This window comes from Salvelinus alpinus, chromosome 13 (assembly GCF_045679555.1).
Source record: "Salvelinus alpinus chromosome 13, SLU_Salpinus.1, whole genome shotgun sequence".
Taxonomy (NCBI): domain Eukaryota; kingdom Metazoa; phylum Chordata; class Actinopteri; order Salmoniformes; family Salmonidae; genus Salvelinus; species Salvelinus alpinus.
The window spans coordinates 52,514,093-52,529,992 of record NC_092098.1 but is presented as its reverse complement, the minus strand read 5'-3'; the positions used below and the strand labels follow the sequence as shown (position 1 = coordinate 52,529,992).

General features: G+C 45.4%; 1 protein-coding gene across 3 annotated transcripts in view; it reads left to right on the top strand.

Annotated features, from left to right (window-relative positions):
• LOC139537913 (zinc finger protein 11-like) overlaps positions 1-14,232 on the top strand; it is a 24,452-nt gene extending 10,220 nt beyond the window's left edge. For 2 of the 3 annotated variants that reach the window (XM_071339801.1, XM_071339802.1), the window contains exon 2: positions 9,864-14,232. In XM_071339801.1, the coding sequence (XP_071195902.1) occupies positions 9,864-12,289 (2,426 nt within the window). In that variant the 3' untranslated portion in view covers positions 12,290-14,232. The remainder of the gene's footprint in view (positions 1-9,863) is intronic. The other variant, XR_011667619.1, reaches the window with a different exon arrangement.
• The last annotated feature ends 1,668 nt before the right edge of the window (positions 14,233-15,900 follow it).

Here is a 15,900-nt window from a genome sequence, read left to right as displayed (position 1 = left end):
TTGCAGTGATGTGTTCATAGACCTCCAACAATCTGTTAACGCCACGTTACGGTGTTTGAGAGCTCGCGCCTTGTACTTGCACTTGCAGAGGAATCATTGTACAATTTCTCAATCGGGGCTGTCTTGGTTTTTCTACATGGCATCTTGTAGTCTGGTTCTAGATATACCATTAGGGTATTGAAGCCTACATCCTCTACCATACCTCAGACAAGCATGCATCACAACTTTGTTCATTTGCACAATTTCTCTCATTCAGTGTTGCTTGTAAATATCCACACTCACTGAAAATGCCATTCAGTAGCTACTAGCTATGCTTGTATAACTTTGAGCCTGATTTGCATGTCTTTGCAATTCGTTTATATTCGTTTTTAGCTTGTTAGCATTTTGCTAACAGCATCTGTGATTTCGCTATTAGTTTGTGCTAATTTGGTTAGCATTCTGGTAATAGATGCCAAATATTATTTTCCTGCGATTTTAGCACCCCCTTGTGTGCTATGCCGGTAATATCCTAAATCCCGGAATGACAATATGAAAATCTGGATACAGCCCAAGTCTACTGAAACGGATGATTTATTATTATAGTTTTTACGTTGCAATTTTTTTACAAGGAGTACATGATGTGCTCCTAAGTAGAAATGTAGAAGCACACCAATCTCCGATTTCAGACACTTCAAACAATAATTCCAGGGGTGTATGAGACAAATGGGACACGCCCCCCCCACAAATGTTAGCAGGTAAAATAGTCCCCCCCCAAATGTTAGCAGGTAAAATAGTACCCCCCCCCCCCCAAATGTTAGCAGGTAAAATAGTACCCCCCCCCCCCCACAAATGTTAGCAGGTAAAATAGTCCCCCCCCCCCCCCCCAAATGTTAGCAGGTAAAATAGTCCCCCCCCCCCCCCCAAATGTTAGCAGGTAAAATAGTCCCCCCCCCCCCCCCCCCAAATGTTAGCAGGTAAAATAGTCCCCCCCCCCCCACCCCAAATGTTAGCGGGTAAAATAGTCCCCCCCCAAATGTTAGCAGGTAAAATAGTCCCCCCCCCAAATGTTAGCAGGTAAAATAGTCCCCCCCCCAAATGTTAGCAGGTAAAATAGTCCCCCCCCCCAAATGTTAGCAGGTAAAATAGTCCCCCCCCCCAAATGTTAGCAGGTAAAATAGTCCCCCCCCCCAAATGTTAGCAGGTAAAATAGTCCCCCCCCCCAAATGTTAGCAGGTAAAATAGTCCCCCCCCCCAAATGTTAGCAGGTAAAATAGTCCCCCCCCCAAATGTTAGCGGGTAAAATAGTCCCCCCCCCAAATGTTAGCAGGTAAAATAGTCCCCCCCCAAATGTTAGCAGGTAAAATAGTCCCCCCCCCAAATGTTAGCAGGTAAAATAGTCCCCCCCCCAAATGTTAGCAGGTAAAATAGTCCCCCCCCCAAATGTTAGCAGGTAAAATAGTCCCCCCCCCAAATGTTAGCAGGTAAAATAGTCCCCCCCCCAAATGTTAGCAGGTAAAATAGTCCCCCCCCCAAATGTTAGCAGGTAAAATAGTCCCCCCCCCAAATGTTAGCAGGTAAAATAGTCCCCCCCCCAAATGTTAGCAGGTAAAATAGTCCCCCCCCCCCCAAATGTTAGCAGGTAAAATAGTCCCCCCCCCCCCAAATGTTAGCAGGTAAAATAGTCCCCCCCCCCAAATGTTAGCAGGTAAAATAGTCCCCCCCCCCCCCAAATGTTAGCAGGTAAAATAGTCCCCCCCCCCCCAAATGTTAGCAGGTAAAATAGTCCCCCCCCCCCCCAAATGTTAGCAGGTAAAATAGTCCCCCCCCCCCAACCCAAATGTTAGCAGGTAAAATAGTCCCCCCCCCCAAATGTTAGCAGGTAAAATAGTCCCCCCCCCCCAAATGTTAGCAGGTAAAATAGTCCCCCCCCCCCCAAATGTTAGCAGGTAAAATAGTCCCCCCCCCCCCAAATGTTAGCAGGTAAAATAGTCCCCCCCCCCCAAATGTTAGCAGGTAAAATAGTCCCCCCCCCAAATGTTAGCAGGTAAAATAGTCCCCCCCCCAAATGTTAGCAGGTAAAATAGTCCCCCCCCCAAATGTTAGCAGGTAAAATAGTCCCCCCCCCCAAATGTTAGCAGGTAAAATAGTCCCCCCCCCAAATGTTAGCAGGTAAAATAGTCCCTCCCCAAATGTTAGCAGGTAAAATAGTCCCCCCCCCAAATGTTAGCAGGTAAAATAGTCCCCCCCCCAAATGTTAGCAGGTAAAATAGTCCCCCCCCCCAAATGTTAGCAGGTAAAATAGTCCCCCCCCCCAAATGTTAGCAGGTAAAATAGTCCCCCCCCCAAATGTTAGCAGGTAAAATAGTCCCCCCCCCCAAATGTTAGCAGGTAAAATAGTCCCCCCCCCCCACCCCAAATGTTAGCAGGTAAAATAGTCCCCCCCCCACCCCAAATGTTAGCAGGTAAAATAGTCCCTCCCCCCCCAACCCAAATGTTAGCAGGTAAAATAGTCCCCCCCCCCCCCCCAACCCAAATGTTAGCAGGTAAAATAGTCCCCCCCCCCCCCCCAACCCAAATGTTAGCAGGTAAAATAGTCCCCCCCCCCCCCAACCCAAATGTTAGCAGGTAAAATAGTCCCCCCCCCCCCCAACCCAAATGTTAGCAGGTAAAATAGTCCCCACCCCAAATGTTAGCAGGTAAAATAGTCCCCCGCCCCCCAACCCAAATGTTAGCAGGTAAAATAGTCCCCCCCCCCAACCCAAATGTTAGCAGGTAAAATAGTCCCCCCCCCCCAACCCAAATGTTAGCAGGTAAAATAGTCCCCCCCCCCAAATGTTAGCAGGTAAAATAGTCCCCCCCCCCAAATGTTAGCAGGTAAAATAGTCCCTCCCCAAATGTTAGCAGGTAAAATAGTCCCTCCCCAAATGTTAGCAGGTAAAATAGTCCCCCCCCAAATGTTAGCAGGTAAAATAGTCCCCCCCCCAAATGTTAGCAGGTAAAATAGTCCCCCCCCCAAATGTTAGCAGGTAAAATAGTCCCCCCCCCCCCAACCCAAATGTTAACAGGTAAAATAGTCCCCCCCCAAATGTTAGCAGGTAAAATAGTCCCCCCCCAAATGTTAGCAGGTAAAATAGTCCCCCCCCCCAAATGTTAGCAGGTAAAATAGTCCCCCCCCCAAATGTTAGCAGGTAAAATAGTCCCGTCCCCCCCAAATGTTAGCAGGTAAAATAGTCCCCCCCCCCACCCCAAATGTTAGCAGGTAAAATAGTCCCCACCCCAAATGTTAGCAGGTAAAATAGTCCCCCCCCCACCCCAAATGTTAGCAGGTAAAATAGTCCCCCCCCCCACCCCAAATGTTAGCAGGTAAAATAGTCCCCCCCCCCAAATGTTAGCAGGTAAAATAGTCCCCCCCCCCAAATGTTAGCAGGTAAAATAGTCCCCCCCCCAAATGTTAGCAGGTAAAATAGTCCCCCCCCCCAAATGTTAGCAGGTAAAATAGTCCCCCCCCCCAAATGTTAGCAGGTAAAATAGTCCCCCCCCCCAAATGTTAGCAGGTAAAATAGTCCCCCCACCCCAAATGTTAGCAGGTAAAATAGTCCCCACCCCAAATGTTAGCAGGTAAAATAGTCCCGTCCCCACCCCAAATGTTAGCAGGTAAAATAGTCCCTCCCCCCCCAACCCAAATGTTAGCAGGTAAAATAGTCCCCCCCCCCCCCCCCCAACCCAAATGTTAGCAGGTAAAATAGTCCCCCCCCCCCCCCAACCCAAATGTTAGCAGGTAAAATAGTCCCCCCCCCCCCCCAACCCAAATGTTAGCAGGTAAAATAGTCCCCACCCCAAATGTTAGCAGGTAAAATAGTCCCCCCCCCCCCCCCAACCCAAATGTTAGCAGGTAAAATAGTGCCCACCCCAAATGTTAGCAGGTAAAATAGTCCCCCCCCCCAACCCAAATGTTAGCAGGTAAAATAGTCCCCCGCCCCCCAACCCAAATGTTAGCAGGTAAAATAGTCCCCCCCCCCCCCCCCCCCCAAATGTTAGCAGGTAAAATAGTCCCCCCCCCAAATGTTAGCAGGTAAAATAGTCCCCCCCCCAAATGTTAGCAGGTAAAATAGTCCCCCCCCCCAAATGTTAGCAGGTAAAATAGTCCCTCCCCAAATGTTAGCAGGTAAAATAGTCCCCCCCCAAATGTTAGCAGGTAAAATAGTCCCCACCCCAAATGTTAGCAGGTAAAATAGTCCCCACCCCAAATGTTAGCAGGTAAAATAGTCCCCCCCCCCCAAATGTTAGCAGGTAAAATAGTCCCCCCCCCCAAATGTTAGCAGGTAAAATAGTCCCCCCCCCAAATGTTAGCAGGTAAAATAGTCCCCCCCCCAAATGTTAGCAGGTAAAATAGTCCCCCCCCCAAATGTTAGCAGGTAAAATAGTCCCCCCCCCCCACCCCAAATGTTAGCAGGTAAAATAGTCCCCACCCCAAATGTTAGCAGGTAAAATAGTCCCCCCCCCACCCCAAATGTTAGCAGGTAAAATAGTCCCCACCCCAAATGTTAGCAGGTAAAATAGTCCCCCCCCCACCCCAAATGTTAGCAGGTAAAATAGTCCCCCCCCCACCCCAAATGTTAGCAGGTAAAATAGTCCCCCCCCCCCCCCCCAACCCAAATGTTAGCAGGTAAAATAGTCCCCCCCCCCCCCCAACCCAAATGTTAGCAGGTAAAATAGTCCCCACCCCAAATGTTAGCAGGTAAAATAGTCCCCCCCCCCAACCCAAATGTTAGCAGGTAAAATAGTCCCCCGCCCCCCAACCCAAATGTTAGCAGGTAAAATAGTCCCCCCCCCCAAATGTTAGCAGGTAAAATAGTCCCCCCCCCCAAATGTTAGCAGGTAAAATAGTCCCTCCCCAAATGTTAGCAGGTAAAATAGTCCCCCCCCAAATGTTAGCAGGTAAAATAGTCCCCCCCCAAATGTTAGCAGGTAAAATAGTCCCCCCCCCAAATGTTAGCAGGTAAAATATTCCCCCCCCCAAATGTTAGCAGGTAAAATAGTCCCCCCCCAAATGTTAGCAGGTAAAATAGTCCCCCCCCCAAATGTTAGCAGGTAAAATAGTCCCCCCCCCAAATGTTAGCAGGTAAAATAGTCCCCCCCCCCAAATGTTAGCAGGTAAAATAGTCCCCCCCCCCCAAATGTTAGCAGGTAAAATAGTCCGTCCCCCCCAAATGTTAGCAGGTAAAATAGTCCGTCCCCCCCAAATGTTAGCAGGTAAAATAGTCCGTCCCCCCCAAATGTTAGCAGGTAAAATAGTCCCCCCCCCCCCACCCCAAATGTTAGCAGGTAAAATAGTCCCTCCCCCCCCAACCCAAATGTTAGCAGGTAAAATAGTCCCCCCCCCCCAACCCAAATGTTAGCAGGTAAAATAGTCCCCCCCCCCAACCCAAATGTTAGCAGGTAAAATAGTCCCCCGCCCCCCAACCCAAATGTTAGCAGGTAAAATAGTCCCCCCCCCCCCCCCAACCCAAATGATAGCAGGTAAAATAGTCCCCCCCCCCCCCCCAACCCAAATGTTAGCAGGTAAAATAGTCCCCCCCCCATAAATAAAATAAAAAAACTTGGTCGGGGGAGTTAAAAAAGTAGAATACACTAGGTGCCATTTTGAACATGTTGGTTGTGCATCAGCAGTTTCTCTAATGTCAGTTACTGACAGTCACTCCATTTGCCCGTGTCCGCTAACAATTTTCATATTGATAAGTTAGTGTAACCAGCTATCTAAACTTGTAGTAATCATCGTCGAATTATCGATAGGAGGGGGGGAGGGGGACCATTGATTTTTGTTGGTCTTTCTCACTCGGATATCATATTTTAAAACTGTGAAGAATTGCAGGAAATTAGCTGTAAAACTTCAACAAAAATATATGCCCCATGGCAAAATGTGTAGGATTGCAGGAAATTAACTCTGATACACCTTTCAAATCAACACATTTTTTCCCCCACTAACTTTATCTTTTTGCTGACTTTTTCTTTATATATGAAAGATATTGGCGGAAACAAGCCCTCTACTTTTATTTCCTCCACCCGACCCAGTTTTAATAATCAATTTTTTTTCTTCTTATATTTGACATTATCTGAGGTGTTTGTTGTGCCAGTCATCGGTTGAGACACAGCAATACTCTTGAACACACCGTGTCATTTCAATCATAGAAACGGAATTCATAGAATGGGCCTATCCCTTCAGACCTCTGCAATTTAGCTGCTACACCATTGCCATTTTTAACCTCCAATTACTGCCAGTAAGATGGCTGATCCACCCACCGTCGAATGTCAACTTGAATGGGGAATGTCTGTTCTAGTATCCATATTTCTATGGTTTCAATAGGTTTTCTACAGAAGGTTGACAGTTTTCATTTGTAACGGATGGATATTCCCACTCAAGTCAACATTTGTTGATGTGTGGGCCATCTAGCCATCTTTGTGGTACTCCCATATAATACTAGTGTAGGGGCGCTCCTGCCTCATTTTAACCACACACCTCTTTTAAGTTCCACTTTCGTGGCACGGTGTTACCAGGCTCCATGCGCCAACAATTCGAGCCTGGGTACGAGGTGAGTGTTAAAGGGATACTGTGAGATTCTGGCATTTTAAGCCTTTTGTTCTACTTCCCCAGAGTCAGATGAACTCGTGGATACCATTTGTATGTCTCTGCTTGCAGTATGAAGGAATTTGGTGGTAGTTTTGCGAGCCAATGCTACCTAGCGTTAGCGCAATGACTAGAATGCTACTTTATCTGTAGACTTTCAGCCATTGCGCTAACGCTAGTTGGTTAATGTTAGTACCCCTTTGATTAGCCTGAAGTAGTTCAAGGACATTTCCAGCACTGTTTAACCTCATTTTAAATATCTCTAGCACCAACATGATCTATTATGTGAAAATGGCGTGCTAATAAATTGTAGTTAAAAATGTATCTAAAATAAATTATACCCTATAATATCATAAATCAATCAAATGTATTTATAAAGCCCTTTTTAGATCAGCTGATGTCACAAAGTGCTGTACAGAAACCCAGCCTAAAACCCCAAACAGCAAGCAATGCAGGTGTAGAAGCACGGTGGCTAGGAAAAACTCCCTAGAAAGGCCAAAACCTAGGAAGAAACCTAGAGAGGAACCAGGCTATGAGGGGTGGCCAGTCCTCTTCTGGCTGTGCTGGGATGATGATGGAGATTATAACAGAACATTGCCAAGATGTTCAAACGTTAATAGATGACCAGCAGGTTCAAATAATAATAATCACAGTGGTTGTAGAGGGTGCAACAGGTCAGCACCTCAAGAGTAAATGTCAGTTGGCTTTTCATAGCCGATCATAGCCGAGTTAGAGACAGCAGGTGCGGTAGTGAGAGAGAGTAGAAAACAGCAGGTTTTCTACAGGTAGCACGTCCGGTGAACAGGTCAGGGTTCCATAGCCGCAGGCAGAACAGTTGAAACTGGAGCAGCAGCACGACCAGTTGGACTGGGGACAGCAAGGAGTCATCAGGCCAGGTAATCCTGAGGCATGGTCCTAGGGATCAGGGAGAGGGATCAGGGAGAGGGATCAGGGAGAGGGATCAGGGAGAGGGATCAGGGAGAGGGAGAGGGAGAGGGAGAGGGAGAGAGAGAGAGAGAGAGAGAGAGAGAGAGAGAGAGAGAGAGAGAGAGAGAGAGAGAGAGAGAGAGAGAGAGAGAGAGAGAGAGAGAGAGAGAGAGAGAGAGAGAGAGAGAGAGAGAGAGAGAGAGAGAGAGAGAGAGAGAGAGAATAAAAAATATACTTCACACCGGATAAGACAGGAGAAATACTCCAGATATAACAGACTGACCCTAACCCCCTGACACAAACTATTGCTGCATTAATACTGGAGGCTGAGACAGGAGGGGTCGGGAGACACTGTGGCCCTGTCCGACGATACCCCCGGACAGGGTCAACCAGGCAGGGTATAACACCACCCACTTTGCCAAAGCACAGCCCCCACATCACTAGAAGGATGTCTTCAACCACCAACCTACTACCCTGAGACAAGGCCGAGTATAGGCCACAAAGATCTCCCCCACGGCACGAACCCAAGGGGGGCGCCAACCCGGACAGGAAGATCACGTCAGTGACTCAACCCACTCAAGTGACGCACCCCTCCTTGGGATGGCATGGAAGAGCACCAGTAAGCCAGTGACTCAGACCCTGTAATAGGGTTAGAGGCAGAGAATCCCAGTGGAGAGAGGGGAACCGGCCAAGCAGATACAGCAAGGGCGGTTCGTCGCTCCCAAGCCTTTCCGTTCACCTTCACACTCCTGGGCCAGACTACACTCAATCATACCTACTGAAGAGATGAGTCTTCAATAAAGACTTAAAGGTTGAGACCGAGTCTGCATCTCACATGTATAAGGCAGACCATCCCATAAAAATGAGCTCCTGCCTCCAGCTGTTTGCTTAGGAATTCTAGGGACAGTAAGGAGGCCTGCGTCTTGTGACCGTAGCGTACGTGTAGTTATGTACGGCAGGACCAAATCGTTAAGGTAGGAGCAAGCCCATGTAATGCTTTGTTGGTTAGCAGTAAAACCTTGAAATCAGCCCTAGCCTTAACAGGAAGCCAGTATAGAGGGGCTAGCGCTGGAGTAATATGACCACATATTTTGGTTCTAGTCAAGATTCTAGCAGCCGTGTTTAGCACTAAACTGAAGTTTATTTAGTGCTTTATCCAGGTAGCCGAAAAGTAGAGCATTGCAGTCGTCTAATCTAGAAGTGACAAAAGCATGGATGAATTTTTCTCAGTTTTTGGACAGAAAGTTTCTGATTTTTGCAATTTACCAAGATTTTAAAAAAGCTGTCCTTGAAATATTCTTGATATGTTCGTCAAAAGAGAGATCGGGTTCCAGAGTAACGCCGAGGTCCTTTAGTTTTATTTGAGACGACTGTACAACCAAAGATTAATTGTCAGATCCAACAGAAGACCTCTTTGTTTCTTGGGACCTAGAACTAGCATCTCTGTTTTGTCAGAGTTTTGAAAGTAAAACATTTGCCGCTATCCACTTCCTTATGTCTGAAACACAGGCTTCCAGGGAGGGCAATTTTGGGGTTTCATCGAAATGTACAGCTGTGTGTCGTCCGCATAGCAGTGAAAGTTAACATTATGTTTCCGAATGACATCCCCAAGAGGTAGAATATATAGTGAAAACAATAGTGGTCCTAACACGGAACCTTGAGGAACACCGAAATTTACAGTTGAATTGTCAGAAGACAAACCATCCACAGAGACAAACTGATATCTTTCCGACAGATAAGATCTAAACCAGGCCAGAACTTGTCTGTGTAGACCAATTTGGGTTTCCAATCTCTCCAAAAGAATGTGGTGATCGATGGTATCAAAAGAAGCACTAAGGTCTAGGAGCACGAGGACAGATGCAGAGCCTCGGTCTGACGCCATTAAAAGGTCATTTACCACCTTCACAAGTGCAGTCTCAGTGCTATGATGGGGTCTAAAACCAGACTGAAGCAATTCGTATACATTGTTTGTCTTCAGGAGGCAGTGAGTTGCTGCACAACAGCTTTTTCTAAAAGTTTTAAAGTTTAAAAAAAATGTTGATTAAAAAAAACAACATCCTGCAACGAGTTTGTAGCCAGGGGTAGGGCATTTTGTCTTATTCTCATTCTTGCAGAGTTATGGGATATTAGAATCCTCTAGCCCTGAATGCAGGTGGTTAAGAACTTCCTCTTATGTAATATTGTAAATATGAAGTAGTAAAATGGGGCTACTAAATCACCTGCTGCAGTTATGTTGCATCAGATCAGCATAGAGGAATTCTGAATCAACTTCAATGTGAATATTTCTTATTGTTTCTTGAGTGCTAGCTACTTATTTCTTCTCTCTCTCCAGATCCCCAGCAGCTAACTCTCCCTGAAGAGGAGGTTTCCCCTAAGCAGCAGCAGCATTGTGAGCAGGAGTGGAGCCCCAGTCCGGGGCAGGAGGACCCAGAGCCCACACAGATTACAGAGGAACAGGAGGAACTCAGGACCAGTCAGGAGGAAGAGCAGCTTCAAAGACTTAGGTCTGCTACCACAGAGGTTGTACAGTTGATATTTATTCCTCCCTGTGTGGAAAGTGACTGTGACCAGGACAGCAAGACAGACTCTCTACCCAGCAACACAACTGAACAGACCCAAACAGCATTGGATGACGAGGATTACAGAGCATCACAACTAACCAGTCACTCTCATCCCCTCTCTACAGTAAATCCACACTGTTCTTCAGCTCTGAGTGAAATCATTGTAAGTATTGATGAAGACGAGAGTGAAGAACTACCGTCAAGGTCAAAGAGAACACGGGAAAAGAAAAAACAAAGCTCTCAAGTCTGCACTAAGACCAAGACAACCAGTGAGCTGAAAGCACCTTTGAAGTCTCACACAAGCAGGAGACCTTACAAGTGTCATTTCTGTCATAAAAGCTTCATCTCATTAATCAGTCTTAAACTACACCATAAAGGTGCGAAGGAGAGACAACAGCAATTTATTGTGTGCAGTAAATCCTTTCAGAGCACAGCTTCTTTAAAATATCATCAGGTATTTCACACAGGGGAGAAATCACTTAAGTGCCAAAAAGGTGGCAGATCAGTCGGATGCAAGTACTACTTCAACAAGCACATGAGGACTACTCACCCAGGTGCAAAGACATACAGCTGTCCTGTGTGCAGTAAAGGCTTTAGGAAACCATGCAGTCTAAAGGAACACCAGATGCTTCATGGTGAGAAACCCAATCCGTATTCTGTGTGCAGTACAGCCTTTAACACCTTACCCAATTATAAAGTACATCCGAGCACTCACACAGGAGAGAAATCATTTCAGTGTCCCGTGTGCATTAAAAGCTTCCACAGTGCAAGTCTTTTAAAAATACACCAGATATATCACACAGGGGAGAAATCACATAAGTGCAAAGAATGTGACAAATGCTTCTACCGCAAGGGACATCTGGTCAGGCATATGATGACTCACACAGGGGAGAAACTTTATAAATGCTCTGTATGTGAAAAATGCTTTATATCATTCTCTGCTCTAAAAAAACACTGTGAAATCGAAGAGGATCCTTGTCATCATGAAGTTTGTGGCAAAAGCTTCATGTGGAAGGGAAGCTTGACGGAACACTTGAATACGCACACAGGGGAGAAATCATCTAAGCGCCTTGTTTATGAAAAAGACCTCGCGTCATCAAGTGTTCTAAAACGCCACCAGCTGGATCACTGTGGAGGGAAACCAGAAGAGAATCAATCAGAGAAAGAGTCGTATCTCTGCAGCGACTGTGGCAAAAGCTTCCGAACCATCAGTTACCTGAGAGTGCATATGAAAACGCACAGAGAGAGAGAGCTGCATACATGTCCTGTATGTGGAAAGTGCTTCACGTCATCGGCTTATTTCAAACTCCATCAGCGAATCCACACCGGCGAGAAACAACATCAGTGCAACGTTTGCAGCAAAAGCTTCACTCTGAGTGGACACCTGACGGAACACACGAGGACTCACACAGGGGAGAAATCATTTAAGTGTCCGGTATGTGGGAAAAGTTTTACATCCGCAAGTGTTCTAAAACGTCACCAGCAGAATCACTGTGGAAAGACCGCGGAAAAACAGCAATCTGAGGAAACGTCGTATCTCTGCAGCGACTGTGGCAAAAGCTTCAGAACTATGAGTTACCTGAGGGTGCATATGAAGACTCACAGAGAGAGAGAGATGCATAAATGTCCTGTATGTGGAAAAGGATTCAGGTGGGCCTCTTCGCTAAAAATCCATCAGAGAATTCACACAGGAGAGAAACCTTTTCTGTGCACGATTTGTAGCAAAAGCTTCACTTGGAAGGGAACCCTAATAGAACACATGAAGAATCACACAGGGGAGAAATCACATCAGTGCCACGTCTGCAGCAAACGATTTGTTTATAGCAGAAGCCTGTCTCGTCATATGATGTCTCACACAGGGGAGAAACCTTTTAAGTGTCCTGTATGTGGAATATGCTGTACAACATCAAGTCTTCTGAAATGTCACCAGCGAATTCACACTGGCGTGAAACCATATCTGTGTAACATTTGTAGCAAACAATTCACTTGGAAGGGAGGTCTGACACAACATATGAAAAGTCACACAGGTGAGAGACCATATAAGTGCACTGTGTGTGAAAAAGGCTTTATAACGTCGGGTGATCTGACACGCCACACGCGAGTTCACACGGGAGAGAAACCATTTCGCTGCAATGATTGTAACAAATGCTTTAGTCAGATCAGTTCCCTTAAATCACACATGAAGAATATTCACTAGAGAGAGAGAACACATAACGGTATCAATTAGAATGGACCTTTCATCCTTGGGACTGACACATTTTATACTGTTAAGGGCAAAACATCATGGTTGAAAGGACTGACTGAACTTGTAGAACATTGTCTATAACCTACACTGAGTGTACAAAACATTAAGAACACCTTCCTAATATTGAGTTGCCCCCCCCCCCCCCCTCAGAACAGCCTCAATTAGTCTGGGCATGGACTCTACAAGTTGTCGAAAGCGTTCCACAGGGATGCTGGCCCATGTTGACTATAATGCTTCCCACAGTTGTCAAGATGTCCTTTGGGTGTCCTTTGGCATCCTTCTTGAATCGGTCTCCTCCCCTTCATCTACCCTGATTGAAGTGGATTTTGCAGATGCACCATGCAGAAATCGTTCTTCCATTTCCTGGTTGCATTTCCTGGTTGCAAAAAGTCTTATGATTCACCTAATTTCAGTTTGTGACAAAGTATATAGTGTAGAGAATCATTTAACCATCTAAACCACTGTGAAATGTCTTTTCCATAACCAAACATATCTAAATGTTCAGCTGTTTGAAGCTGGTGTACGAAACGTAAGAAGGGAAAGCATAGAAATAGAGCACATAGAACAGATCTACGGCTTCTTAGACTTGCTTTCAATGAGAATGACAGATCTATAACTCAAATTTCTATGTGCTTTTGGTCACGTCTCCCCCCAAAAAAGTGACATATTGCAGCTTTAACAAGTTACATCAAGGGATCATAGCGTTCACCTGGTCTGTCTGTTGTGGAAAGAACAGGTGTTCCTAAACTTTTGTACATTCAGTGTATGTTGCTTATTTTTAAGAGAGCAGTATGTGAATTGGTGAACATCAGGAGTCCTTACTGATAAAGAATGAAACAGGATATCTGACCAACTTAGTTATTGTTAAAGGAAAATGCTCATTGTTCACAAAATGTCTGCCTACAATTATTATATCATTTTGAAGCAACTTTCTTTTTCCCCCATGGCTATCAGAGTAAGACAGTACGCTCGGTATTCATAAAGCCTCTCATGGTGAATTTCCACCGGAGACTTACTCCACACCGGTGTGTCACCAGTGGCTCAGGTGTTATTTTGTTTCCATCAAGGAGTGTGACACTAAAGTCTTGGGCCGAGCAGAATCAATAACCTCTGTGTCATCAAGTTGCTTTGTGACGAGGTGTTCTTAAACTCTAGGTGTTGATCCATGTTCACAGTTATCCATTATTATGTCAATTCCAGCTGAAATAAATACCAGTGGTGTTTCCTTAGCAACAAGTCAGAGCCACTGACACCATGGCCCAAAGCCAGTTATTATGTAGGTCTATGGTCTTCACAGGTCCAGGAGTGAGTACTGGTAACACAGAGAGTTATTATGTAGGTCTATGGTCTTCACAGGTCCAGGAGTGAGTACTGGTAACACAAAGATAGTTATTATGTAGGTCAATGGTCTGTACGGGTCCAGGAGTGAGTACTGGTAACACAAAGATAGTTATTATGTAGGTCTATGGTCTGTACGGGTCCAGGAGTGAGTACCGGTAACACAAAGAGAGTTATTATATAGATCTATGGTTTCTCCACCTTTGTTGGCGTAGATAAAGTCTATAAAAGGTAGAGATATACGGTCTCCCGAACCCATTCTTTCTCTCTTTGCTTTTTTAAAATATGATTAATGGAACTATCTACAGCTCACGTTCATGGGCCACCGGAAACAACTCTTACCATGTTTTCTACCAGCTGAATTAGGTAATGTGTTTTTATTAGAATTTTTTAAGTGTCCCACTACGGTATTTCAGACAACCTTTTTTTACTGAAGAATGTCTGTTTTTTTTTTTAAATGATTGTGTTTTGCTTTTCATTTATTGTTGTGTATAATGTTTAGGTTAATGTGTATATTGTATTCTGATTGACTCAAAATAAAGGTGAAATAAAAATAATTTGGAGGTTTGGTGGGGATTGCAGCCAGAATAGGGTGACGTGGGAGTTTTTTTTTTTTTGGTAACTTAGATTTTTATGACACATTTTAATTTGCATATTTGATCACAACAAGGAAGTACACAGCGAGGTCAACTGCGAGTGATGATGATTTTATTCAACGTTTTAGCCTTACGGCTGCTACGTCATGCCACATTCACATGCAGAATTATGAAACTAACATTTTTGACTCGCTAACTGGTTGGAACGCGGCATGTGTAGAACTACAACCCGTTAACAGGTAGAACATTTCCAGGTACCGACGACCACGTGAACGTTGCATTAGTTTTAGCAGACGCACCTCTGGAAATTGTGTTTTAGCTTGAATTTCAATAGGTCACCAATGAGTAGGTTCGATTCATTTCAATGGGTCACCAATGAGGGGGTTCGATTCATTTCAATGGGTCACCAATGAGGGGGTTCGATTCATTTCAATGGGTCACCAATGAGGGGGTTCGATTCATTTCAATGGGTCACCAATGAGGGGGTTCGATTCATTTCAATGGGTCACCAATGAGGGGGTTCGATTCATTTCAATGGGTCACCAATGAGGGGGTTCGATTCATTTCAATGGGTCACCAATGAGGGGGTTTGATTCATTTCAATGGGTCACCGATGAGGGGGTTTGATTCATTTCAATGGGTCACCGATGAGGGGGTTCGATTCATTTCAATGGGTCACCAATGGGGGGGTTCGATTCATTTCAATGGGTCACCAATGGGGGGGTTCGATTCATTTCAATGGGTCACCAGTGAGGGGGTTCGATTCATTTCAATGGGTCACCAATGAGGGGGTTCGATTCATTTCAATGGGACACCAATGGGGGGGTTCGATTCATTTCAACCGGGCGCCCGTGTATGTGTGTTTTGCACTGGCTGAAAGTTGATTGCGTTCCATTTGGATCCGGTGTGGCGATACCAATGGTTTGTTTACATGGCAGGTTAGGTGAATTAGAATGAGGTTAGGAAAAGGATTAAGGTTAAAGCCAAATTAATCCGATAGGCTCCGGAGGCATGCAGAGACCAAATCAAGCTTCGTATATCGCATTTCCATGTACCTCTTAAATGTTGTAATAATGCGGAGGGCTCCGTATAGCTCCGCATTGACATGATTGGCTGACGGTATGTGGGGGGGCGGAAGTTCCTGTATAAACACAAACTCACTTCCTTCACAACAGCTCTTCGAAGCCAAAAAGTATGTTTTCTCTGACTTCTTCTGAGGCCGCATCACAGGAAATGCTGTATGGCCACTGCAGATGTTGGATTGACCATACAGCGCTCGTGTCGCGTGCGTGAGCGTTTCAAAAATAAATGTACACATACATGTTATTCATTCATTGCAGCCACATCGCTCGTGCGCGGCAACGTAGCCAGGCACTAAAATACAACTTGGTTCTATTTGTGACGCGCTGCAAATCCAGCCTCTCCCGTCTCATCATTGGTTTTTAGGAGCGTATTCCCACGTGGGTTGATTGAAAGATGAACTAGGTTCCACACAGGTTTTCCCAAAAGCAATTGCTTTTAATTGATGCTTTATCTGCCTTCCCAATGCAAAATAGTTTGATGGAAAATACATTTAGAATGATTCACCATGCTGCTTTGATGACACAATTACTGAGAGGCGCAGATTAC